The 24899-nt window shown below is 41.7% G+C and overlaps 1 protein-coding gene and 1 long non-coding RNA gene across 2 annotated transcripts in view; one reads left to right on the top strand and one right to left on the bottom strand.

Moving 5' to 3' along the window:
• LOC120303011 (cytohesin-4-like) overlaps positions 1–2513 on the top strand; it is a 35428-nt gene extending 32915 nt beyond the window's left edge. Inside the window, exons 12-13 of the mRNA XM_039332095.1 lie at positions 544–698; positions 1446–2513. Coding sequence (XP_039188029.1) covers positions 544–698; positions 1446–1518 — 228 coding nt within the window. The 3' untranslated portion in view covers positions 1519–2513. The remainder of the gene's footprint in view (positions 1–543; positions 699–1445) is intronic.
• On the bottom strand, positions 57–24839 carry LOC120303013. Its single transcript, XR_005555311.1, has 4 exons — positions 24419–24839; positions 2299–2363; positions 1299–1374; positions 57–678 (listed from the first exon to the last, which is right to left on the bottom strand). It is a non-coding gene; the product is annotated as an uncharacterized LOC120303013 (long non-coding RNA).
• Between the last annotated feature and the right edge of the window lie 60 nt (positions 24840–24899).

The raw sequence follows: 24899 nt of genomic DNA, 5'->3' as shown, positions 1-24899 counted from the left end.
GAGAGGAAAACAGAGAGGGGGAAGTGCTTAATCAGAGGACTTCTTCACGTAACATCTTCCATGATTTAGCATTTTATTGGAACTGAATCTAATTAGCTCCCAATATCTTCTCATAATGTACATTGTAAAATAAATGTTGGTACTTTATGGATGGAGATGGTCTAGGAACTATGCTGCATCATCTGGAAAAATACAAAATTCTCATGTTGTAAGATAATAATTGCAATAACTAACTGCATTCCATTCTGCATATTAGTCCATAAATGGCAGGCTAGGTGAAACCAGTTGTAATATGTAAGTCACACGTAAATGAAACAAGTGTGCAAACTATCATCCTCTTCCAGATGTATTGGATTAGCAATCCTATCATCCCCAGCTATCCTGGTCAGTGTAAATGAAATCTCTTTAGGATCTTTGTCCTGGGTCATAGAGAGATCCAGGATGTTTCTCACCTGCATCTCAAAAGAGATGTGCACATACATATCAGATATTGGAGATAGTAGAATTGCTGATTCTTACTGCTTTCCACATTTTTCCTCTCAGAATTGCTTTGAGCTCTTCAATGCAAACTGCAAAGGGCAGAAGATCAAAGCTTGCAAGACGGATGGGGATGGAAGGGTGGTTGAAGGCAAGCACCAGTCCTATAAGATCTCTGCAGCCTCCGAGGAGGACCGTCACCTATGGATTGAAGCCATAAGGTAAGGAGGAAAGGCTGTCATTCTATGGTGGGATAACAATGACATGAAAAATATTTTAGTGAGGGCTTAACAGTGGCTCGTATCCCCATTTCATGAAACTGCTGTGAGATATTGCATTTGAAATTATTGCATTTTTCTGTCTCTGGTCTTTTTGACTTCCTATGCAATCATCAAGTAAGAAACATGCATGTGTGAACTACCTGACTGCATTTACTTTTGAGGTCTTCTTCCAAATTATGACACAACAGGGATACTTTTGGTGATGGAAGTTGCCAAGGGGTAAGCAGAGATAGAAAGCAACATAGTGAAAAATCGTCTCACCCCATAAATCAAAGAAAAGAGAATCCTGGCAAACATTTCAAACACAGATAAAAATATCAATTTCATTACCAAAAACTGGGAGGAAATAATGCTTTATATTCTTTTCAGCAGTGCTCTCTTTCTTATTTCCTACTTTCATTGTCATGATCATTCTAAGCATGAGAAGAGCTCTCTAAACCCAGTATCCAATTTTTTGGGGTAACCACCAAAGTTCCCTGGAAAGAATATGAAGGCCACTATCATGCCCTCCTGCTTAGTATAATTTCAATAACACATTACCTGGAAACATGGAAGATGTACAAATCACATGGCCTGTTTCTTTTCCCAACTTCAAGCTTATAGATTCCACTGTGTCCTGTGAAGGAGGCAATCAGTGTTTTACTAACAGTCAAATCTTAATATTTTTTCTATTTTTTTTTATTTTAGAATCAGCATCACTAGAGATCCCTTTTATGACCTCGTTGCTGCTCGTAAGAAAAAAGTTACCAGTAAAAAATGAACCTTCTGGTAGCACCATCTTGTTCAGTGGATGATTAACACCAAGAAAAGGCTTCCTTGGGGTCTCTAATGCCAAAATTCCTCAACCATCTCTGGGACAGGCAAGCGACTGAAAGGATGATCAGTGACCTGCTTCTATTTCCCAGTGTCAGAGTATGTAGAATCAGAAACTGGTACAGGAATTCTATATCATCTTCATGTACAGAAAACAAGCATGAATTTCTGAGTAAATGGAGCAGGATATAGTTGTGTGCATGTACCTAGGTATGGGTGATGGAAACCAGAGAATGGTTTCAACAGTTACAGTATTTTTATACCTGTAAGACTAGATTTTTTTACATTGACACCTGCCTCCTCTGATTCACTATCCTGAGGTTTCTTGAATAACGATGCTATCTGAGATAAATTTATTTGGAATAATAGGATGAAGGACAAAGTGAACTAATAGATTCAAGGGATGCTGTGAAACCTGGCCAGAATAAATACAAATTACTGTGTTGCTGAGCTTGGCAGCTGTTTTGGACCTTGGAATCATTGCCAAGTTTATGGTAATACTGAATGTTAGTTTTTTCAGGACAGAACCTTCCATCCAAAGCAGGCTCTAAACAATAATCAATGCGATGAGTCATTAGTTCTTATGTTCTTTGAGTTGGCTGATCCATCAGTGTTGAAACAATTGAAAAACATGATTACAGATGGATATTTGTTTACTTTCCTCTTCCTCTGAAACATTCATTAATCCAGATGATCAAAAGCTAGATTTTTATTATGGGAGACTTACAGTACATAGTGATCTTGGGGAAATTGTTTACCTCTCCTCTTCGTTTTTCATCTATACAAGAAGTTCTGTAAAATAATAAAATTTGTTTAACGTGGTTATGAAGAATTGGATTGTTGTAAGAATGATGCCTGCATGCAAATGAGTAGTACAATATTTTTGTTTAAGTAGACTAAATACAGTTACATGTTATTAAAATACACTCCCATATGCACACTTACCCAAAATTTGTGTGTGTTATTTTCCACACTGATTCAAACAGATGGAGAAATAACGGTTTTTCTTTTCAAATGAAAAAAATGAAAAACATCTTGTGGTCTTTTACACTTGTGGTTTTGTTTTTATTTTATCAACATAAAACAGAAGCAGGAGGTATGTTATATCTCTCTGTTACTTTTCTTTTTTCTTATGAATCCCACTATACAATTTGGAAAAATACCCAAGACTTGTTAGAGGTGAAAATTCTTAAATTCACCAAATAGAAACCCTACTCAAAGAAAGAAAATTCAGTCAAAGAAAGAAAGTCCATCTTGGATGGCCATAACTTGATATTAGATAGCTTCTAATTGACAGGTTTGGAAGCTGATGTCACTCAAGGATACAGAATATGTCCTCTTATTCAGAATAAGTACTATAATGGGCACAAAAATTATCCACATCAATTTTGAGTCTTTTCCAGCAGTCCTAAAGCAGATCCTCTGATCTAATTCACTGTAATGATCCAATCTGACTTAAATCCATGATCCTAAGTGGATTCTGAGAAAAGAGAGCTCCATACAATTTTGTACAGAGATTGTATAGTATGTATAGTTCTAGTATATGGAAGAAACATGTGCTTGTTTGTTTTAATTGTTATAGAATAAAATGAAATTTACAGGAAAGCTATACATGTAATGGATGAATGAAATCATCCACTATCAAAATAATTCATATAGGAGGATTGAATTAAGATCCTTTAAATCTGGTTTCTTTATTTAGAAAAGTGCCTACAACTCTGTCATTTAGGAATAGAATAATAATCTCTCTGGCAGGAAACCTCTATAATTCTCAGATTAGGTTAAAAGATATTTTACAAAAAGAAGGTGCTCTGAAGATACCAAAGGTGCTTTTTCAAAAGACTTTTCCTTGAAGAGGTTTCACTTCTCATCCAAGAAGCTTCTTCAGAAGAAGCAAAACATCTTCAAGGAAAAACAAAGAAGCAAAACATCTTCAAGGAAAAACAAAGCAAAACATCTTCAAGGAAAAACAAAGCCCAGTTGCCTTTTGAAAAAGCACCTTTGGGACAACCATGACCTGGATGACTGAGAATCTCCATTGACATGGTGCTTTGAAGAAATGGTGATGCCCTTCCTGAATGTAGTAGAGCTGATTTGGGGGGGATTAAGGTAAAAGTACAAGACATGACTCATCATGGGTTAGTTCATGCATAGCTGAAAGGACCAGATAGTAATGAAGTGACAAACAATTAATGCCATTTGCTGTTTGTACTGGTTATGCCAGGCATCTTCAAGGCTGCTTGCCCTGAGTGTGAAATTCCAGCAGCTCAAACAACCCAAAGTTTCCGACAACATCAGGACGATCCCGTATTGTGTGACAATGGACTGGACATTGGGGGGAGGGATGGGGAATGGTGGGCTTGGCTCTTTGTACCAGTGAGTGGGAACTTCAGTTTTTGCCTTACCTTCCTGCAACCAACAACTTTAGCAAAAGTTATTTTCACTTCAATCAATTGGAGTTGAGAATCTGCTTTCCTAAATGATTGTTTTCGGGCAGATCTGACAAATGGAGATACATGGACTGATTTCCCCAGATTATTGGAAATATGTATAATAGAAAGTCTGTGACATTAACAAGCAGTTCCAAACAAATTATAGATAACATTGAATATAATCAAAGTTGATCCTGGTAGCAATTCCACAGCTATGCAGAAAGAAGTGTATAAAGTGTACTTTTTTTGAACAGTATTATTAGTAGTACATTGAGCCATTATAATTCTGAAATACAGCCCGAAAATGTATGAATACCAGAGTAGAAATAATAAAAGATTTATTGATGCCAATCTATGTACAATCACCTTCTATTCTAGCACCTTGTGTTTTAGATAATATATAATCTATTTAGTTTCCATTATTGTTGTATTTACTTGTTGCTTGAATTATTTATGCATTGTTATTCTTATGACTTAATTAGATTACTTTGTCTTTTTAATTGCAATGCCATCTACCTTGTCCTGTAAGTAGGCTATAAATTAGTATTTAAACAAACATTTAGTGCAAAATTCAGGCTATCGTGACCTCTGCATTTCCTTTCTGTTTTTTAAGCTGGGCAAGACAGGACAAATCAAAAGAAGAATTGTGGGTGCTATTTGCATAATGTATAGATGGCAGCTAAATTTAGAAGGTGGATTACTTATGTGCATGGTGATTATAATAATGAATTACAGCTAGGAAATCAGCAACTTTTTTTTTCCTGAGTATGGATGAGCAGTGACTCTTCCATGTCTTGCTTTTCCTTTTTTTCAGACAATCTAGCCTCTTTTGTCTCCAATTCTGGTTCTTCTTTCTCTCTTCTCTTCCTGAAGAGGGCTCCGTGCACAAGGAAATTCAGACACCAAGGTCTTTTTTTTTTCCCCCATTTGCCACTGCAACAGGGCAGGTGAATTAATTCCAGTAGGCACAGTGAATAGATATTAGAGTCAAATCACATGCAAGCACAGGAGATGAATGTGAAGGTTTTCCTTGAATGAGACCCCTGTGTTGCTCTTACTTTTTGCCAATGATGACAATCCTCCAAGGAGTTTGCTTGCTTATTTGCTTGCTTGTTTGTTTATTTATTTATCTAGTTGACTAACATGTACAGTATCATACATCTCCCTGTGGAAAGAGGATGAAAAAATCTCTGTGGAGAAAAAGGCAACTTTGAACAGAAAATGGAAATAAATTGCTAAAAATTCTGAAAAGCCAGGAGCTTTCTAACCAATTTAGCTGAAAACAGAAACTCCAAGACAGGCTTGGTCTGTCCCACCTGTTCAGATACTTGAGGATGTGCAAAGAGAATACATTTTCAGGTGCAAAACAATTCCAGTTGGGTTTCTTCCCAGATCTCCTAGATAGACTACTTTGGAGCTCCTTCCAGATGAGATGAAATCTATTTCTAGTTACTCCCTCCACAATGCTTTCTCAGCAAAATGAATAAATCGCTTCAACATGACAAAAAATTCTTTTTAAGCTTTTAAGAACATTATTGTTGAGTCCTTGGTGGGAAGCAGACACGAGAAGCAGTTGAAGTTCTCAGTTTCCTTTATTCTGCGTTCAGCTTACAAGTAGATGGCTTCAGCAGCTCCCAAAACCTCCCAGCTTCTTATATAGACGCTTCCCGGGTAAATGTGATACTTTTCCCGCGCCAGCACCCGCGCATGCGCACGGCGCTGGCGACAGCCTGTCTGGTCCCGGGCAGCTTTGCACCTGCCCGGGACTGCCTGCAAACGCCCGAGCCGTTTGCAAGGCTCGGGACATAACACCCCTTTCCCCCGGGCTAAAACTACTACCAACATATAATCATTTATTTTATGCAGTGTTCTGCTTCTCAGTGCTCCTATCGTTACCTGGCTTTTGTTTAGCCAGCAATGTTATGTAATCCTCTAAGTATTTAGGAGACTTCTTTGCTCTCTGTGACCTTCTCAGCTCTGGGTTACTAGCATGAGTTCCCTGACTGGAGGGAGATGTGAGCCTGTTCTCCTTATTTTGCCTTGGTGCCTTCCAAGGACTGTGCCCCGATGCCTGGCCTGCTTGCTTGCCCACCGGGCTCGTCAGGCCAGGGCTTCTGTCACTTTGTGACCTGGTTGACCTGCCTAGCTGTAGACCCTCGGGCCCCTTGAAGTGATAGCCACTGCTGGGCGTCTCTGTTGAACCTCCTAGGTCCGTCCAAGACCTGTCAGGAGGCTGACCATTCCCTGAACCCCGTTCTGTGTCCGGGCTTGTGTGGGTTTCTGTACTTTCCCAAAACTCAGTTACTCCCTGATTTGGGCTAGAGGTGTTGTAGTCGGGACTTGGTTCCTCGACCACCTCCCTGTATGTTTGACCCCCTGTAGAATTTGGGGTAAGGTCAGGCCAACCTTGGGGATTGTGTGCCAGCTCTCTTGCGGGGAATGATTTGTTGGGATGCCCCCGGGTATCCTCCGTGACTGGAGTGCTGTGTGATGTGTGTGGAAAGTGAGTATGCCCCCGGGGTGACTCCCTGGCTGGAGTAGGCGTGGATGCCTGGTAGTTAGGTAGGCTCATAGAATTCTTGTTCGGAGCTCTCGCGGAACCCTGGGATGGGCCGTTTGTGGCTCCATCAGTGGAGATGGGCAGCAGCTCGTGCCCTTCCCTTTGCTCCAAAGGGTCCCCCTCCCCCCCTGGAAAAGACCCAGGAGTCTCATCTGAAAAGTCCCGCCTAGGGCGGAGTTGGTCGATGTGCCGACGCAGGACACGACCGTTGTCCAGGGCTACCTCGTAGGAGAGAGGACCTGTGACCCTGGAAATAGAAGCGGGGACCCAGGTATGACCAGGCCCGTAATTGCGAGCCCAAACCGAGGCACCCACAAGTAGTTGTCTCGGTGCCCTAGGATGTGAGGTAGATGAAGGCAGTCTGTCCGGATGCAACCGGTCAAGTTTAGTAGTAAGTTGACGCCCCCAGCAAAGTTCAGCTGGGCTTCTCCCTGTAGAAGTGGACGGTGTGGTGCGATAAGAAAGGAGAAAGTCAGCCAACCTGTGATGCCAGTCCCCGTAGGTGAGTCTTTTCAAGGCGTCCTTTGTGATGCGCACCATACGTTCAGCCATACCGTTGGTGGACGGGTGGAAGGGTGCAGACGTGGCATGACGAATCATGTTAGCCTGTAAGAAAGCTTGGAATTCGGAGGAAGTGAATTGAGGGCCGTTGTCAGACACGATGACATCTGGAAGCCCGTGTGCAGCAAAAATCCCCCTCAGTACCTGAATAGTCTTTGCAGTGGTGGTGGAAGAGACAGGTACAACCTCAAGCCATTTTGAATGGCTGTCAACAAGGACCAAGAAGAACTGGCCCTGAAAGGGCCCAGCGTAGTCAATGTGCACCCTAGACCATGGGGACTGCGTTTCCTCCCATTTATGCACGGGAGCTTGGGGCATCTCTGGGCGAGATCGTTGGCACAGGTGGCATGCATGCACCTTAGCCTCAATATCCTTATCTAAAGCAGGCCACCACAAGTGGCTGCGTGCAAGAGCCTTCATACGAACAATGCCAGGATGACCCTCGTGGAGGGATTCTAAGACCCTAGTCCTCATTGAGGTGGGAATGACAACTCTGTTTCCCCAAAGCAGACAACCCTGAGAAAGGGACAACTCGTTTCTTTTGGACCAGAAACTCTGAAACTCAGGACTAGGGCAGTGCTCAGGCCAACCGGACAAAACCCAGGAACGGACACGTGAAAGTGTGTGATCTGTACCTGTTTCAGCGGCAACATCCCTGGCACAAAGAGGGAGCTCGGGCAAGGCTTGGATTGATAGAATGTTGACAGCTGGCGCAGGGTCAGCTTCTACTACTGGCAGAGGCAATCTACTGAGGCCATCAGCATGGCCCATTTCTTTCCCAGGCTTGTGGAGTAAAGAAAAATCATATGCAGACAGAAAAATAGACCACCTAAGCATTCTAGGGGAAATGATTTGGGGAGTCTGCTTACATGTGGTAAACAGTCCCAGCAGAGGCTTATGGTCAGTAAAGACCGTGAAATGCCTGCCATATAGAAAATCGTGGAATTTTTTAATTCCAGCAACAACAGCCAGAGCCTCCCTGTCTATCTGAGCGTAGTTGCGCTCAGCAGAAGACAATGTTCTGGAGTAATATGCAACAGGAACCTGAGTTCCATCAGACCTGAGGTGGCTCAGGACAGCTCCTACCCCGTAAGGGGACGCATCACATGCGATGCACACAGGAAGAGATTCGTTGAAATGTGCAAGTACACTGTTAGAAGTGAGCAAGGCCTTGACTTTGTTAAAGCAAGCCTCATGTGTTTGTGACCACTGCCACACTGCTTGTTTGTCTAGTAGCCTGTGAAGAGGCTCAGCTACACTAGCTTTATGTGGAAGAAAAGAATTGTAGAAATTCAGGAGGCCCAGGAAGGCCTGAAGTTCGGCCTTGGACTTTGGCCTAGGTGCTTCTAAAATAGCTGTTAATTTGGATTCAGCAGGGTGAATCCCAGCAGCATCAATTTTGAACCCCAGAAATTCAGTAGAAGGCACCCCAATCTTGCATTTGTCTTTTTTGAGCTTGAGGCCTGATTTCCTGAATCTTAACAGAACAGCCCTTAGCCTTTCAGCTAGAATGTGTGTGGAGTCTCCTGCAATTAAGACATCATCAAAGTAGGGGCAAACCCCTGGTATACCCCGTAGTGTGTTTTCCATTACGCTTTGGAAAATCCCAGGAGCGACATTCACTCCAAACTGCAGCCTTTTTACCTTAAAGGCTCACAATAGTCTGAGCTATAGCAGCATCATCATCAACAGGCAGCTGTTGATACGCTTGAGCTAGGTCAAGCTTTGCAAAAACGCGCCCCCCCTTGAGGGAGGCCAGAATATGACTGACCACAGGAACAGGATAGGCATGTTGCTGCAATGCCTTATTCAGAGTGCATTTGTAGTCAGCACAAATGCGAATGTCCCCATTTGCCTTTAGAGGCGTGACAATGGGGGTCTCCCAAGGACTGGAATCAACAGGTTCTAGGATTCCCTGTTGAATCAGTTTGTCTAACTCAGTGTCAATTTTACTCTTTAAAGCAAAAGGGACCCTTCTTGCTTTAATTCTAATGGGAGTGACAGTGGGGTCTAGCTTTAAGGACACAGGGGGTCCTTTGAATGTGCCCAGCTGGGGGCTGAAAACATCTGCAAATTCTTTGCAGACTTCCTGTAGGTCGAGTGTTTGTAAACTGTTGAGTCCTGTGACGTGTATCCCCAGGGCCTCAAACCAATCGAGTCCTATGAGACTCGTTCGTTCACCCCCTACTACTAATAAGTCTAGTGGACCTTCAAAACTCTTGTATTGCACGTTAAGGGTGGCCTCCCCCTTAACACACACTCTTGAATTTTGAAAATCTGTTAACACAATGTCAGAAGGCCTTAACTTGGCCTGAGTTCCACTACCGGAACAAATCTTCCTAAATGTATGCAAGGAGATAATTGAAAAGGCAGACCCTGTGTCTAGTTCCATAGATAATGGAACCCCTTGTAGCTTCACCTTGACTGACAGCTTTTTCTTAATGGGCTTGTGTGTGCCTGTCCTAAGGATGCTTCTTCGCGAAGTGCAAAAACCTACCCTATTCTGGCTGGGGAATCTGGTACCTTTCAGGCGCAGTTCTTCCTGAGGTTGTACCTTTCGTCGGCCCAGACACACAGCTGCAATGTGTCCTTGTTTGCCGCATGCCCGGCAGGTAGCGGAGCGGAACTTGCAGTCGGTTCTCCTGTGGCGACCTCCACAGCCGATGCACTTGAGCGGAGCTGAAGAGCTTCCCTTCTGTTTTTCTTCCGTCGTGGGGTGGAGACGGTCGACTTCCTCGTCCGGATCCTCCTCGGAGTTTCTTTGGGCGTCTTCCTGGTGCACGGATGCAACCTCTGGACTGTTTCTGATCGGCCGCATGTTCTTGACAGCGCCGCCTGCTGCTTCTTCTGCGGTGACTTCCCTTAAGGCATCTTGGTAGGACAATTCTTCTTTAGCGAAAAGTCTCTGTTGTAGATCTCGATGCCTTAACCCGCACACGAATCGGTCCCTCAGTCGTTCTTCGAGGTCTTTGAACTCGCAGTGCTTGGCGGCCTTCCGTAATGCGGCGATGAATTCTTTGGCCGACTCACCGGGCCGTTGATCCCTCTGCTCGAAGGTGTGGCGCCATGCGATGACGGACATCTTGGGGTGGAAGTGCTCCTTCAGTAGCTTCTTCAGATCTGCGTAGCTGACAGACTCTACTGGAACAGGTGCTGCAAGGTTTTCTGCGATGTCGAAGGCGTCTTGACCGCAAACACAAAGCAGGGTGGCAGCCTTCAAGCTCTCTTCCCTCACTTGGTTTGCCTTGAAGTAGTTCTCCACCCTGGCTACGTATGACTCCCACCGCTCTGGATGTGAGACGTCGAATTCCGAAAGCCTTCCGATTTTCGCCATCTTCAGGAGACGGGTCTATCAGCCAGCCTACCCCCGAATGCGCACTGGATTGGCGGGTAGCTGCCGAGTCGACGCCGTTCCGCCGCTCAGGACTCACTTGGGTAAGCTTACACTTCTTCCTTTCCAGGCGGTGTAAGGCATCCCATCCTCGTCGCCAGTGTTGAGTCCTTGGCGGGAAGCAGACACGAGAAGCAGTTGAAATTCTCAGTTTCCTTTATTCTGCGTTCAGCTTACAAGTAGATGGCTTCAGCAGCTCCCAAAACCTCCCAGCTTCTTATATAGACGCTTCCCGGGTAAATGTGATACTTTTCCCGCGCCAGCACCCGCGCATGCGCACGGCGCTGGCGACAGCCTGTCTGGTCCCGGGCAGCTTTGCACCTGCCCGGGACTGCCTGCAAACGCCCGAGCCGTTTGCAAGGCTCGGGACATAACAATTATGTCACATAGAATGTGAAGTTCTTGGTGCATTTTGAACTTGGTTGTTTGCTTGCAGATGTTTCATTATCCAATTAGGTAACATCATCACTGGAGAAGGGCCTAATGCTGGGAAAGATTGAGGGCAATAGAAGAAGGGGACGACAGAGAATGAGATGGCTGGATGGAGTCACTGAAGCAATAGGTGTGAACTTAAATGGACTCCAGAAGATGGTAGAGGACAGGAAGACCTGGAGGAACGTTGTCCATGTGGTCGCGATGGGTCAGACATGACTTCACAATTAACAACAACAACATCATCACTGTAACTGAATATGGGGTTTGCTGCAATGTACTGTATATAAACAGGCAGTAAATGCACACTCACACTGATGATGTTACCTAGACAGGTAGTGAAACATTTGCAAGCAAACAATCAAGCCCAGAGAGCACCAAGAACCTCACGTTTCAGCCTTGAGCCATTTATATTCCCTTCTATCAGAAATTCAGTCAATCCAATTTCTCCCAGAATACCCCAAAGTATTTCACCTGCAGTTTAGCCAGCTCTGGGTATTTTGTTTTCAGGAACTAGGAACCCAATAAGCCCTCTTTCTTTCAAATCAGTGTGTAGGTTTGCATATAATTTTGATACCAAGTGGAAAATCCTACTGGTGTTTTATCATAACAAATTAAATGTTCTGTTACTCTTTTGTGTTATCACAGCACACTTCTCCCAGCTTGGCCTTACCCAATAATATGGTTGATTTGGGCCTCTTACTATAAATTTTCAAAATATGCTTGAGTTTTATTTTCTCTTTGAATATGGCAAACATGGTCATGTGGCATTCACAGAAGCCATAATGCCCACAACTCTCACTGGGAAACCTGGATCTCCAAAATTAAATATTTTAAAAAGGAATAAAATACGATCCAAATCTGAAGGATTTTTGCCACAATGGGCAAAGCTTTTTTATCACATGAAAAAATTATGAGATTTTTACCCATATTTAAACTGTAGAACCTGTTAGTGCTCATCCCCTTGAGGGAAATAACACTCCCTGTGTCCTGAAAAGTTTGCTGTCACCTGAAAAGTGACCATCTTTGTCTTTAATTTGGTTCAGGATCTTGAACACAGTGCAAACTAGGTAGCTTCTTTTCAAAATTTATTTTTTATGAATGGGTAAGAGTTGCTGCTGCTGAAGAAGAAGGCAAAGCAGCTTTAAAAGGTAGAGAACATCCCCTCACCCCCATTGCATACATTGCTTATATTTTCTCCTGCACTGAATATAAAATTGATGTAATTTCATATTTCCTACTGCCTTAAAGGTTCAGAAAGGGTCATTTATACTTACAGAAAATCCCTACACATTGCTAGTGATTCATTCAGCTGCAGTGCTATATATAATACTGTATCTATCATTTTAAACTATCTCTGGTAACTTAGCTTCATTAACCAAGCAATATAGATTGTATCTGGGTTGGTGATTTACTGCTCTCCACCTTCTCACTGGTAATGGGAAGAAAGTGAGGGATTGTATTGCTATGCTATTTGATATGTATAAAAGCAGAGAGAAAGTTTAAAAGAGGCAGAGGAAATAAGTCAGAATATTATTTCTCTTAGTCAGTCTTCTGAATTGGGAATAGATCTCCAGAGATTAATTTGAAAATAAAAGGTTTTAGGTTTTTAGCACAGGATCTCTTTCCCCATAATTTCACAGATCTATGGGTGGTCTTCCAGATGTTGATGGTCTGGGCATTCCTGGAGGTTGATCAGGTTGGCTGGGGCTACATGGATTTGAAGATTATGCAACATTTCTGGGAGAATGAAAGATGAAGGAAAATTCAATTTATTTAAGGCAAAGATATACAACCTTCCTTTTTTCAAGAGCTATTTTCTTATAGAAGTATTCTGCTGGAGATGGCACTTGTGGGCAGAGCAAGAGACAAAAAGTGGATGTGGATAGAGACGTCAAGCACACACACACACTTGTTTTTCTTCAGCTGCAAAGAAAAGGATAAATTGCTTTTGGAAAAGATCTGATCTGAGTTGATTACTTACAAAGGGCTTTTGAAATCAGGCCGAAGGCCCCAGGATTCTGAAGCTGTAGATTGCCACTTTTGATTAGGTGCATCACAGTGCTTTGCATATAGAATAAATCAAGTTCAAACCACAGTATCTGCAATTTTTTTTTCTCTCTCTCTCTCCCACCCCACACCAATGTTATACGTGGTAGGAAAGTTCTTTTCCTGAGTCCTATTTAGAAAAGCTTGCACTCTCTTGCAATAAGCAGCTTCCTAAATTCATATGCTATTTTCTTATGCTCCAGGGCTCTATCCAGGCTCCTTTCCAAATATTGAGTATAGATTCTGGAGCAAAGCTCTGATGAGATTTGGGTAACAATGAAGTCCTAGACAAGCACTGAATCTTTATGTTTAAAATGAGATTGGGCCTCTTTGAAATGCAAGGTGGTGTGTGTGTGTGTGTGTGTGTGTGTGTGTGTGTGTGTGTGTGTACACACACACACACACACACGCAGAGAAGGAGAGGATGCTGGGCAGTTTCTTGTGGTAGGTTCTGGCAGCATTCTAAGTATAAGTTTCCCAAAATATCTTGAAATAATAGTGGGAATTCTGGAAAATTAAAATGAGGACAATTTCTGATGCATTTAATTGGAACATTTTTCTTCATTGAACTCAGGCATTATAAACAAGCTGGACTAGGATATTGACCATCTCGGATTCATATTTCACTATGTTCACCCTTAATTCACAATGTAATCTGTGTTGACCCTTCATCATTAATTCAACAGAAAATTTGCCTCACTACCCATGGACACTTTCCTATCTGGGTGTGCAACGCACTGTTCAGATAGTAAATTTGATAGACTGCTGGCTGGCTAACATGCTTCTTTCCGTGCTTGGGAGCACAAGCATGCCCAAAGACAGACACTTTGGGCCTTTCTCCTGTCGAGGACTTTGGAGCGCAGCTGGTATTTTATTCATAATAAAGTCTATATATCTTCATAAAAGGCCAGCAAGCAATGGGCATAAAACTGAAGAATATGGCAAGTTCTAACATTGTCCCTCCCTTTCCACCTCGGTTTATCAGTTCCTCTTTTGAAAGATGATACAGTTTTAAAAGCCTTCAAGAAAACATTTGCCAGTGAAAGAGACTGAAACTGGCACTGAAGCAGCCAGGAATTATTTTCAGAAGACTTCAGAGACACGTGTATGAAAGGATGCGGAGAGCATGCTAGCAGGAAATGCAAAGGTGGAGAGGGGGGTGAGGAACAGCAGCAAGAACAAGTCAGTAGCTTTGAGGTTCTGCACCTGGATTCAGGGCTTGTTCTAATTCCAAGCCAGGTTTTATAGTAAAACAAATCAAATTTTTCAAATCTAGGATTGTAATAAGCCAAATTTTGACCTAAACGTGGTCTTTGGAAGGAATAAGGATAGACGGGAGCTCCCTGGCTGGAGTAAGCAAGCCTCAGAAATTGCTGAAGTTTGTGAATAGTTTCAGATGCATCAAATAACTGTGGGTACCTTCATACTATTCCATTTCGAGCTCCCAATTCTTTATAGTTATTGGGACAATTTTCACTTCTGGAACTGTCAAAATTCTGAAGACACAAGGGAACTATATGAACTGGAAATAAAACAAGGACTATGAACCTGAGTTACAGAACCAATGAAGATCTCCTCACCTCTATTCTATGTAAAAGAGGGAGAAACAAAACTGCTAGTGCCCATCCCCACCTTGCTGCTCTGTATTTAAGCCCATATTGTGTACATTTTACTTCATTTCCATTGGGGGGGGGGAAATCTGATAGCTGCTATCATAGGAAGATAAGTGGAAAACATCATTCTGCTCATGCATTTGAATGGGAAGGTTCTAGAAAAGTTTAAAATTTTCTATTCAGTAACAGGCTCACTGAGCATGTGCGGGAAAACCTGAGTACGTGCCTGGAACTAGGTATGGAATGTCCACATGTAGAGAACAAAAGAATACCCATATATGGTAAAGTAGGAGGTAAGGTAGGATAATTGTGTCGTCTGATAGGTTTGTGACCTGCCACGTCAGGAATAGCTGACGTAGGTATAGGAGGAGATAGGGAGGGGTATAACTGCTGTTAGCTTCTGTAGGAGGTGTGGCTTTTCCCTGCAACTCTTGTGAGTGCATGGTTAAAGTTTCACCACGCTTTGCAAACCGTTTTCTTTTACTAAACTCAACTTTGATAATAAAAGAAACTTTATTCTGCTACTCCGAACCTCGTCTCTGAATTTCTTTCAAGGAATTCTACAAACAAATTGGGGGCTCGACCGGGATCCAATCTGCGCTGGGACTCTGAGGGGTCCTCCTTAGGTGCACCCCTTTCCTTTTGAAAGGAGGGGAACCACCCAGAGGACTGCGGAGCTCTTGGAAAACCCGTAAAATTTTAATAAAGACGAGTATTAGGAGAAGGGTGAATAAAGTGCGGAACAGCCTGAAGACAGACCGGGTAACATCTGCGCGCAGACCCTGGTGAGTACTGGTTTGAAAACACCAGAACACAAGAGTCCAGGGCGGTCGGGATAGAGTGTGTGGATGTGAGAACTGGCAACGGGGCCGGGTGGAAGTCCTTTTGAGGGACCTCGGGGAGGTCTGCAGGACGGAGTGAGTGAGGGGGATATTATTGAATATCCGGAGACGGTGACGTGTGGAACTGGAAGGAGTTGCTGGGAGGGACACAGGCGCACATACTCAAGATAGGCTGAGCACCCATAAAAGAAATGGGGGGCAATACAGGGTCGACCAATCCGGGGAAAAAGTGTGTTAAAAGGATCCGTAAAAACCCCAAACTTAAAATCGACCCGAATGGCCCTTTGGGCAAAATATTGGCTGGATGGGGATCCCCGCCCTATAACCGGGAGATTTTGAGGTTGGGGTTGAATAAAGAAGATATGGTTAATTTATGTTGTTTTGTTTGGTGGGAGGACGATAATGTGGAGTGGCCAAGGAATGGCTCCACAGATTATTTTCAGTGTCACAATTTATATAACTATGTGAAGAAAAAAAAAAATGTAAGAGTTTAGATAATGAATTAGATTATGCGCTAATTTGGGTGACAGATGATGGTAGCAACAAAACAGCAAGTAATGAAGCAGGAAAAACCTCCTAGAAGAGAGTTTGGGGATAAGAAGAGTCCCTTTGAGACAAGATATAGGGGGGATGAAAGGAACCAGTATGTTAATGGGAGTAGAGGAAGGGGATTTGGAGGATTTCAAGGTGGATACCAGAATAAGGAGACAACATGCTTTGGATGTGGAATGAAGGGCCACTTTTAAAAAAAAAAAAATTGCCCTAAACGCGCGAGAGAACAGCAAGTTTACTCAGTGTGGGAAGAAGAGGATAGTTTTTACTAGGGGAGGGAAAGGAGCTCATTGGCTTTTGAACAGCTCCTTGAAATAATAATAATAGTTATTGATTTGTCAAGAGAAAGTATGAAATGAAATATCCCTATATGAAAGTGTTTATACAAGCAGTTTGAATGGAAGTGAATGTATGGATATGCTGATCCTGTCTCTTTCTCTCTCTCTGTGTGTGTGTGTGTGTGAGTGAGTTTCTCCCCCATTTAAACTGCAGGTTTTATTGTTTTAGCAAGTGTTTGCATGAGAAGAGTTCCATGGAGAATGTGAGAGAATTTATGGCAAATTCATGTGAAGGAGAGAAAGCTATTCCTCCCCCTTCGTTTTCAGCTGGCTGTGTTGCTTTAAGAGTGAGAGACAGAAAGAAAAGGGGGGGGGCTGCTCATTTTAACTTTTTTCTCCGCTTGGAATTCTGCTTTGGGAGGAAGGTGGGGTGGATGTGAAATTTAATACCCATTCTTATAGTAATGAAATATGAGAAGAACTTGAATACACCTATACTGTAGTTTTATTTTTATGTTTTTATGTCTGTGTGCAGGACACACTGATAAAAACATAATATCTAGGAGACCTGAAGGAATGGTAATTCAACCCTTGTTTAAAACGAAGGAGTTGAGAAAATTTTGGGATTATAAATGAGCTATGTTTTGAATAAAGATTTGTATGCAAACAAACTCAAGCAGAGTTGGTGAGCGCTCCTTTGTTGGCTCTTTACTAAGCAATGTGTTTGTAAATACGGATAAAAGAAATGGCTAGGGGAGGGATAATTGATACTTTTCTATGGTTAATATATGGTTGGTTATATGATATGTAGACAAATACATAAAATGCTCTATAACATCTAATGGTGAGGCTATTTCAATGCATTCAAGTTGATTTTAAATCATCTCAAGTAGGAAATTCCACAATATGAAAACTAATGACATGTTTATAAAGAATTAGATACTGGGGCTGTTTTCTGCTTTGTCTTATCTCAGGAAACAAGGCTTGCTGATCTAAACACCCCCTTTGAAATTTCCTGTCCACAAGTTTGAGGTGGGACAGTGGATCCTGATCCGAACGTGAAAGGAGGAAAAACTGCGACCTAAGTGGGAAGGACCATTCCAGTGTTGCTGACCTCTGAAACAGCAGTCTGGACGAAAGAAAAAGGGTGGACCCACTACACACGAGTGAAGGGACCAGTAGCTGAACCAAAAGAACAGTGGACCTGTGTTCCAAATCCAGAACCTTTAAAGCGACAGTAATCGAATGTCCAAACCAGATCTATGACTGGAGAACGATATAGGAGAGCAACAAAAACAGAAGGATGTGAAGCCTGCATTACGAATGCCACCAAAGGAAACGCAGTAATTAAAACCTTGGTATATTATACCCCAGCACCTAGGGGATGTATATTTCAATCTATGTGTCAATTAAATAACACACAATATTCAGTTTGTAAGGGAGAAGACAAGAAGATACAATGTTATGATCCATCAATGCCAACATATTTCAATTTTAGTATATATGTAGGTCTAGCTAAAACAGGAGCAAGACAGAGACCTGAAAATGAATGGAAAGATTAAAACTATGTTAACGAAATTGTATTTGGAAACAGGAATGAATTGGATGAAAACTTTGCCTATAGCCCTGTTTAGAATAAGAACACAACCTAGGAGGGATGTTGGGATTTCACCTTATGAGATGTTATTTGGCATGCCACTAAGAAATGCTGGTATACAAATGGGGAATCTACCTAGTAAAGATAAGGGACTGATTCAATACTTGCAAATACTGTCCCAGACTTTTGATTCTTTCAGAAAAACTGGCTATTTGATACAAACTCCTCCTCTAAGCTTCAAAGTCCACTCCATAGAAGTCGGAGACCAAGTGTGGATAAAGACGTGGAAAGATGATTCCCTCAAACCAAAGTGGGATGGACCGTTCTTGGTGTTATTGACCACAGACACTGCCATTCGAACACAAGAAAAGGGTTGGACTCATTATACCCGAGTAAAGAAGGCTAATCTTGAGGAGTCGGAAACATGGAAAGCATTTCAAAAAGAACCATTGAAACTGGTGTTAAAAAGACAATGACTTATATCCTTTTGAATATGACAATAGTGGCGATTGGGGGAAAATTATGGATTGAGCCGCCTAGAATCTTTGAACCTAATGGAACTTGGACACAAATTCGGTGTTATAATGACAAAGAGAGTGAACACTGTCCCATGAACTGGATCTTTGAACCCAAAATTTGGTGGTGTGAATCTAAGTTGCAACCAAACTGGCAGCAAGTAGGTCAGGAGAAAAGCTGGGTAACGCAAAATAAAGGGGCTTGCCTTCCTAAAAGATCCTGAAAACGATACCCTCCTCTGGACCACTCCTGATGGGTTATATTGGATCTGCGGAGCATTTGCATATAATATTCTCCCTGCTGGATGGTTTGGGTCTTGTATTCTGGGTGCTATACAACCCTCTTTCTTCCTCTTGCCATTACAAAGAAGACAATTATTGGGTGTCCCTGCCTATGAACATGTGGGAGACTTGGTAAGGCGGTCTGTGGCTAAAGTGAGAGAAGGGTTAAAAATTGGGAATTGGAAAGATGATGAATGGCCACCCGAACGAATAATTGCTTATTATGATCCAGCTACTTGGGCCCAAGATGGAAGTTGGGGGTATAGGACCCCAATTTATATGTTAAACAGAATTATCCGATTACAAGCAGTAGTAGAAATTATAACCAATAGAACAGCTGAGGCTTTAACTAAGTTGGCTAAAGAAAGTGTTTTGTCCAGAACATATATTATGCAAAACCGCTTGGCTTTAGATTATTTGTTGGCTAAGGAAGGAGGTGTCTGTGGAAAATTTAATTTAACAAATTGCTGTATACAAATTGACGATTCAGGCATGGTAATTAACCAGATAACGAAAGACATGGTTAGAATTGCACATGTACCTGTACAAACTTGGACAGGGATATTGGATGATGAAGGGTTCTTGGGAGGAATATTCAGAAATTGGAAACAGGCTCTGTTTATGGTATGTATTATATTCATTGGAATAATGATGTTACCTTGTCTGATTCCAGTAATAAAGAACCTAGTAAACAGTTCAGTCCACGGTATATTACAAGCCCAACAAAATGCTAAGTCCATAATGGTATTAAAAGAAATTGAGGACCAAATCCAGTTGTTGGAAAATATGAATACTTCACATCCAATGAAAACTACCAAAGAAGAAACTAGTAGGTTAAATGAAATAAAAGAAAATATTAAACTAGTGACCAAATAAGAAATGGGGGAATTGAATGGGAAGGTTCTAGAAAAGTTTAAAATTTTCTATTCAGTAACAGGCTCACTGAGCATGTGCGGGAAAACCTGAGTACGTGCCTGGAACTAGGTATGGAATGTCCACATGTAGAGAACAAAAGAATGCCCATATATGGTAAAGTAGGAGGTAAGGTAGGATAATTGTGTCGTCTGATAGGTTTGTGACCTGCCACGTCAGGAATAGCTGACGTAGGTATAGGAGGAGATAGGGAGGGGTATAACTGCTGTTCCGCTTCTGTAGGAGGTGTGGCTTTTCCCTGCAACTCTTGTGAGTGCATGGTTAAAGTTTCACCACGCTTTGCAAACCGTTTTCTTTTACTAAACTCAACTTTGATAATAAAAGAAACTTTATTCTGCTACTCCGAACCTCGTCTCTGAATTTCTTTCAAGGAATTCTACAAACACATTTAAAAGCAATAAACATCTCTCTCAAGCTGTGGTCCATTTTTATAGTCTGAGATGTACAATGGATATAGAATTTTAAACCCCTATTAAATTTTAGACCCCTGTTAATATGCCATGTTTTTGAGATATAAAAACAAATCAGACCAAGAGAAATCACTTCAGAATTGTTTCTACCTTTAATATGGCACATAAGCTATAAAATTCAATCGAAAAACAAACTGAACACTTTTAGGAAGGAAGATAACAATAAAAAAAATGTACAGTAAAGCCCCAATGCCCGAGTGGCACTTGTCCATATTAGGCTGGTGGAGAGGAAAAGTCCATGCAATGCTGGCTAGTTCTGAGATCTTCAACAACTCATTGTTCTTTTCTTCCTTTTATGTTCTAGCATAGTGTGAGACATCAACTGCAGCTCCTGCCATTACTATTGGCCATATTGACTGGGATTGATGGATGATGGAATTCAACATATCTGCTTTCCATCTCAATCTAATAAATCCCCTGGCCCTATTTTTAAAAAGTCTCTTATGGGTACCATTATCACTGTGGTCTCAATTTTGTATTTCCATTGGCTAAAGAATGAGTGCCAGTGAAGCCATCACTGTAAGCAACTGTGACAAGAATATGCTGCAGTTTAATCTTGCTATGCCATTTCCAATCTGCCTTTCTCTTTTTGATGTTGATGAATGGGGCCTAGGTAGAAAGGAAAGGTAGAAAGGAAATAGATTATATATGAGAAAGACATGCATGCATATATTTTTGCATCTTCATTATAAAGTGTCTCTCAGTTTATGAGTGTAGGCTGAAGTTACACTCTAGAAGAAATAGGATAATATCAATTTGAGGTCAGACTGTTCACTGCCTAATTCCTTCTGTTCTGCCTCATGTTTGATCTTCTGAAAATATAAGAGACCATTCACCTTTCTAAGAAACATGAGGGAGTCAGCCCTGGTAAACATTCTGGTGGATTGGTGGTGTTTTCTTTGTTGCAGCTGTGATCCAGATCACTTCTCTGCCCCTTTTACTGTGTATATTGTGGAAATGAAGCTTTGCCAGAAGCATCAGATACTATAAACTGCATCCAGGAGACATCATTAAATTACATCCCTCTTCAATGTGGATTATGAAGCTGTCTAGCTTTCACCGAATAACATTACTAGCTTAGGGTTAGGATCTGGTTCTAAAATTTTGGTTCTAAGTAGTTAGGCATTCAGAAATAAAGAATTCTGGAGACGTAAATGAGAAATCCTCTTTTTTTTTTCTCCTGCTAATAATCCCAATTCAAATTAATGAAAGAGGATTTGCTGTAGGAATTCTTTCCAAGGAAACAATATCTTAAATGAAGCATGATGTTGCTATACCCATTTCATTAACCAGGATGCATGTGTCTACTTAGTCTTTTGTGGATCATGTCTCCAGTAGTCTGAAGCCTCCTTGGTTCCCCCATGTTCCCCACTGAAGACATAATCAGAGATCTCCCCCATAAAGTATTTTCAGGAGCAATGTTGTCAAAGCTAAAGGAGTGACCTGTCCTTGTGAAAGTTTTGGAGAAATGGTGCTTCTCTTGAAAAAATTGCGGAAATCATCTATCACGTTTTCCTGTCTGAAAATGTGAATAATTGCAAGTATGATAGGCTGTCCTTTGTAGTTGTTTTTCAGTTTAGCCTAGAAGCCATATAACATTGTAGTGATTTATTAGATTATATTATACCCTGCCTTTTCTTCAGAAGCTCAAGGTGGCACACATGGTGTTCTTCTATTGACTGGGCTCAGGGAGAGAACAAATGGCCCCAAAATGCTCAGTGAGCTTCCATCAGGCCTTCAGTTTAGATCAGTGTTTCTCAACTTTGACAATTTTAAGGCATGTGGACTTCAACTCCCAGAATTCCATAGCCAGCAATGCTGGCTGTGGAATTCTGGGAGTTGAAGTCCACATGCCTTAAAATTGTCAAGGTTGAGAAACACTGGTTTAGATCTTGCTGCCAGTTTTGCTGCCTGAACTTGAGTAGAGCATGAAAAACAGTGACACTTCCTCTCTGCTTCTTTTCCACTGATGCTTATCCCCCACTCAGTGGTTCAGGTGGGCAAAGAAGTATAATGGTCTTTGGGAATGTCCTTGAAAGAGATGAAGAGCCGTAAGCTAGACAATAAGAGGCAGTTTAGTCTGCAGAAGACTAAATGGGAGTATAGCAAACATCTCAGAAGGGACCTTCCCTAGTTTCTTAGGTGTAAAAGCAAAGCTGGGGGGGAGGAGGGGAAGATGTATTTTCAGACTTGCAAGATTGATGTTAGCCCTTAGAAGGAGCCCAGACAAGAAGCACCCACCATGAGTGCTAACACTACATATTTCTTTATTATCTTTTGTTCTTGAGCAGCTGTGTTGGTAGATGAGTACCCATCATCCTGGCAGCATCAGCAGCTGAAGTCCTTTCAGTTGACAGCATTGCCAGTTTACTGTAGATCTGGCACTTAAGATACTAAGAGTCTGTCTTCTTGTCACAACAGAGATGCTTTGGGAGGCTTTTAAGAGGAAAAAAAAAGCCTTTCCATTATCACTCAAAAGCACACCACTAAATCTGAGTCAAAACACCACAGCACCTGCAGGTTACCTATCGTTTTTATCAATGCTGTAAGCTTTCCCAACAGATGGCTATTACTTAAATGGGAAAGAAACATAGCTTTCCTCAAGTGGAAGGAATGGAAAGCAAAGATTATAGTGATTTGTCTGGGATCAGCAGGGTTCCTTTCCTTCAGCTGCTAGATGTTTGGTATGCAGAGGGGGGCAAATCACCCTCCAGATATATTCAAGTGCTCAGTCCTGCAACATTCAGAAGACTGAATTCAATGAAATTGTAGATGCCTTGACATTAATCCTAATATAAAGAAAGGAGCCACTACTGAGAATGCCACAGCTATCCATTCATGTCTCTGCTAGCACTGGTTTTGATCCTATTAATACAGTAATATCTGCTGGTAGTTATAAAAACAAAACATCGCAATGACTTTTTGTATCAAGGGAACACAAGTGAGACTAGCACATTTGTTGATAACCTTTTAATTTCCCCCCCAAAAAAATTGGTCTAATAACAGATGAATCAGAACAAAGGGACAAGATTGTTCCATGCTGTCAGGTCTAATGGCTGTCAGCTCTGTGTGAGAAAATGAATCTTCTTCATATTTCACAGGTTTCAGTGCTTCTGTTCTACTCTCTATTGACTCTATCTGAATTATCCCTTTTGGGGCCAAAAGCTTATTAACTGTTTAGAAGGTGTACTAACAGGAAGCTCCTCTTTTATTTAAAGATTTTTTTTAACCCCGCTTGTATTACTTTTATAAATAAGTCAAGGTGGCAACCATACCTAATATTCTTTCTTCTTCCTCTTTTCCCCACAACAACAGTCCTATGAGTTGGGCTGAAAGAGAGTCACTGGCCCAAAATCATACAGCTAGCTTTCATGCCTAAGGTGGACTAGAACTCAGTTTCCTGGTTTCTAGAGTACCTTAACCACTAGACCAAACTGCCTCTCATGCAATTTAAAATATGCATTTGGAGTAATATCAGTGTTATTGTAAGCCTCCTGGTATATCTGCAAATACATTTTCCCACCATTTCAATTAGCTCTGGGCACTGGGTTTTCAAGGTGTGCCTAATGCTGAGTCAAAATACAACCCCAACTGTGTTATTTTTCTACCCTGAAATAAAGCAAACGGCCCCTCGATTTCAGTGCTCCAGGTTGTAACTTTCTATAGTATCAACTATGGAATAGTATCAGATTTGTTCCTCTGTTCTTGTTTTATTCAGAATATATTAGAGCAGTTGCACCCAACCGGTTCCATGGAGGGCAGTTTTTCCATGGACCAGTGTTGTTTCACACACTGCCTGATCCTACACATGCACAAATGGGGCTTCACTCACTTGCACGGTCTGGTTCCTGGAAGGCCACAGAGTGGTGCCGATCTGCAGCCAAGGGGTTGGGACCCCTGGGCTAGAGTACATTGCTATCTTCACTCTGACTTGGCCTCATTATTATACTCTGCTATTTTATATGTAAGTCAAGGCAGCGAACATACATACATTTTTCTCCTCCTATTTTCTCCATGACAAAAACCTTGTGAGGTGGGTTGGGCTGAGAGAGTGATTGGCCTAAAAGCACTCAGCTGACTCTCATTTTTAAAGACAGTTTTCTGATGCCATAAGCGATTACCTTGCTATGAACATGAACAGATAAGTAGAACAGATGCACATATCTGCATAGAAATCCACTATGAATTTATCCTATCATTTGCAGAAGAGAGAGAACTCTTTATTGGTAAAAGAAGTATAATCAAGGTAGATAAGTATAACACATAGCTGTGCAGACAGATTCTTTATAGATCCTGAATAATCTCTCCATGAGACAAGTAAGATGAACATATTACATTACCTTGACTATTCACAGCTTATATTCCTTTTTTCTGAGAAGTATAGCTGAGCAGAAGGTTGGATCTATGACAGGTGGGTTTAGCAGCTTCCCAAGCTTAATGTACAATGAGGTTCAGAAAAGGTATCCCTGGGATCTGTCTGTCTTTTATAACTTCTCACTGCATAAATTGTTTACAGTCTAAAAATGGAAGACATGACCTTCAGCACCAGCCTTGAGTAGTGTAAATAACCAAGATAAAGTGTAAAAGCAAGGATGAGAAATATGACCTGCCAAACTCCCAGAACAATTAGTCACATGAGAGGACAAGAAGGGTGTGTGGAAACAGGCAGCTAATAGAATAGTTCTCTCAATGCTATTTCCTCAATACTTTTCTGCAGCTCTACTATAATGGAACCAGAGCTAAAAAATATGGCAAGGTGTCTCTCCCTCCCTTTCACACAACGTAATGCCTAAAAAAACAGATAACATTTTCCAGAGGTCA

This window comes from Crotalus tigris, unplaced genomic scaffold, assembly GCF_016545835.1.
Source record: "Crotalus tigris isolate CLP2741 ecotype Arizona unplaced genomic scaffold, ASM1654583v1 scf7180000024446.253261, whole genome shotgun sequence".
In the NCBI taxonomy this organism is placed as follows: domain Eukaryota; kingdom Metazoa; phylum Chordata; class Lepidosauria; order Squamata; family Viperidae; genus Crotalus; species Crotalus tigris.
This window is presented reverse-complemented; position numbering and strand designations above follow the sequence as displayed.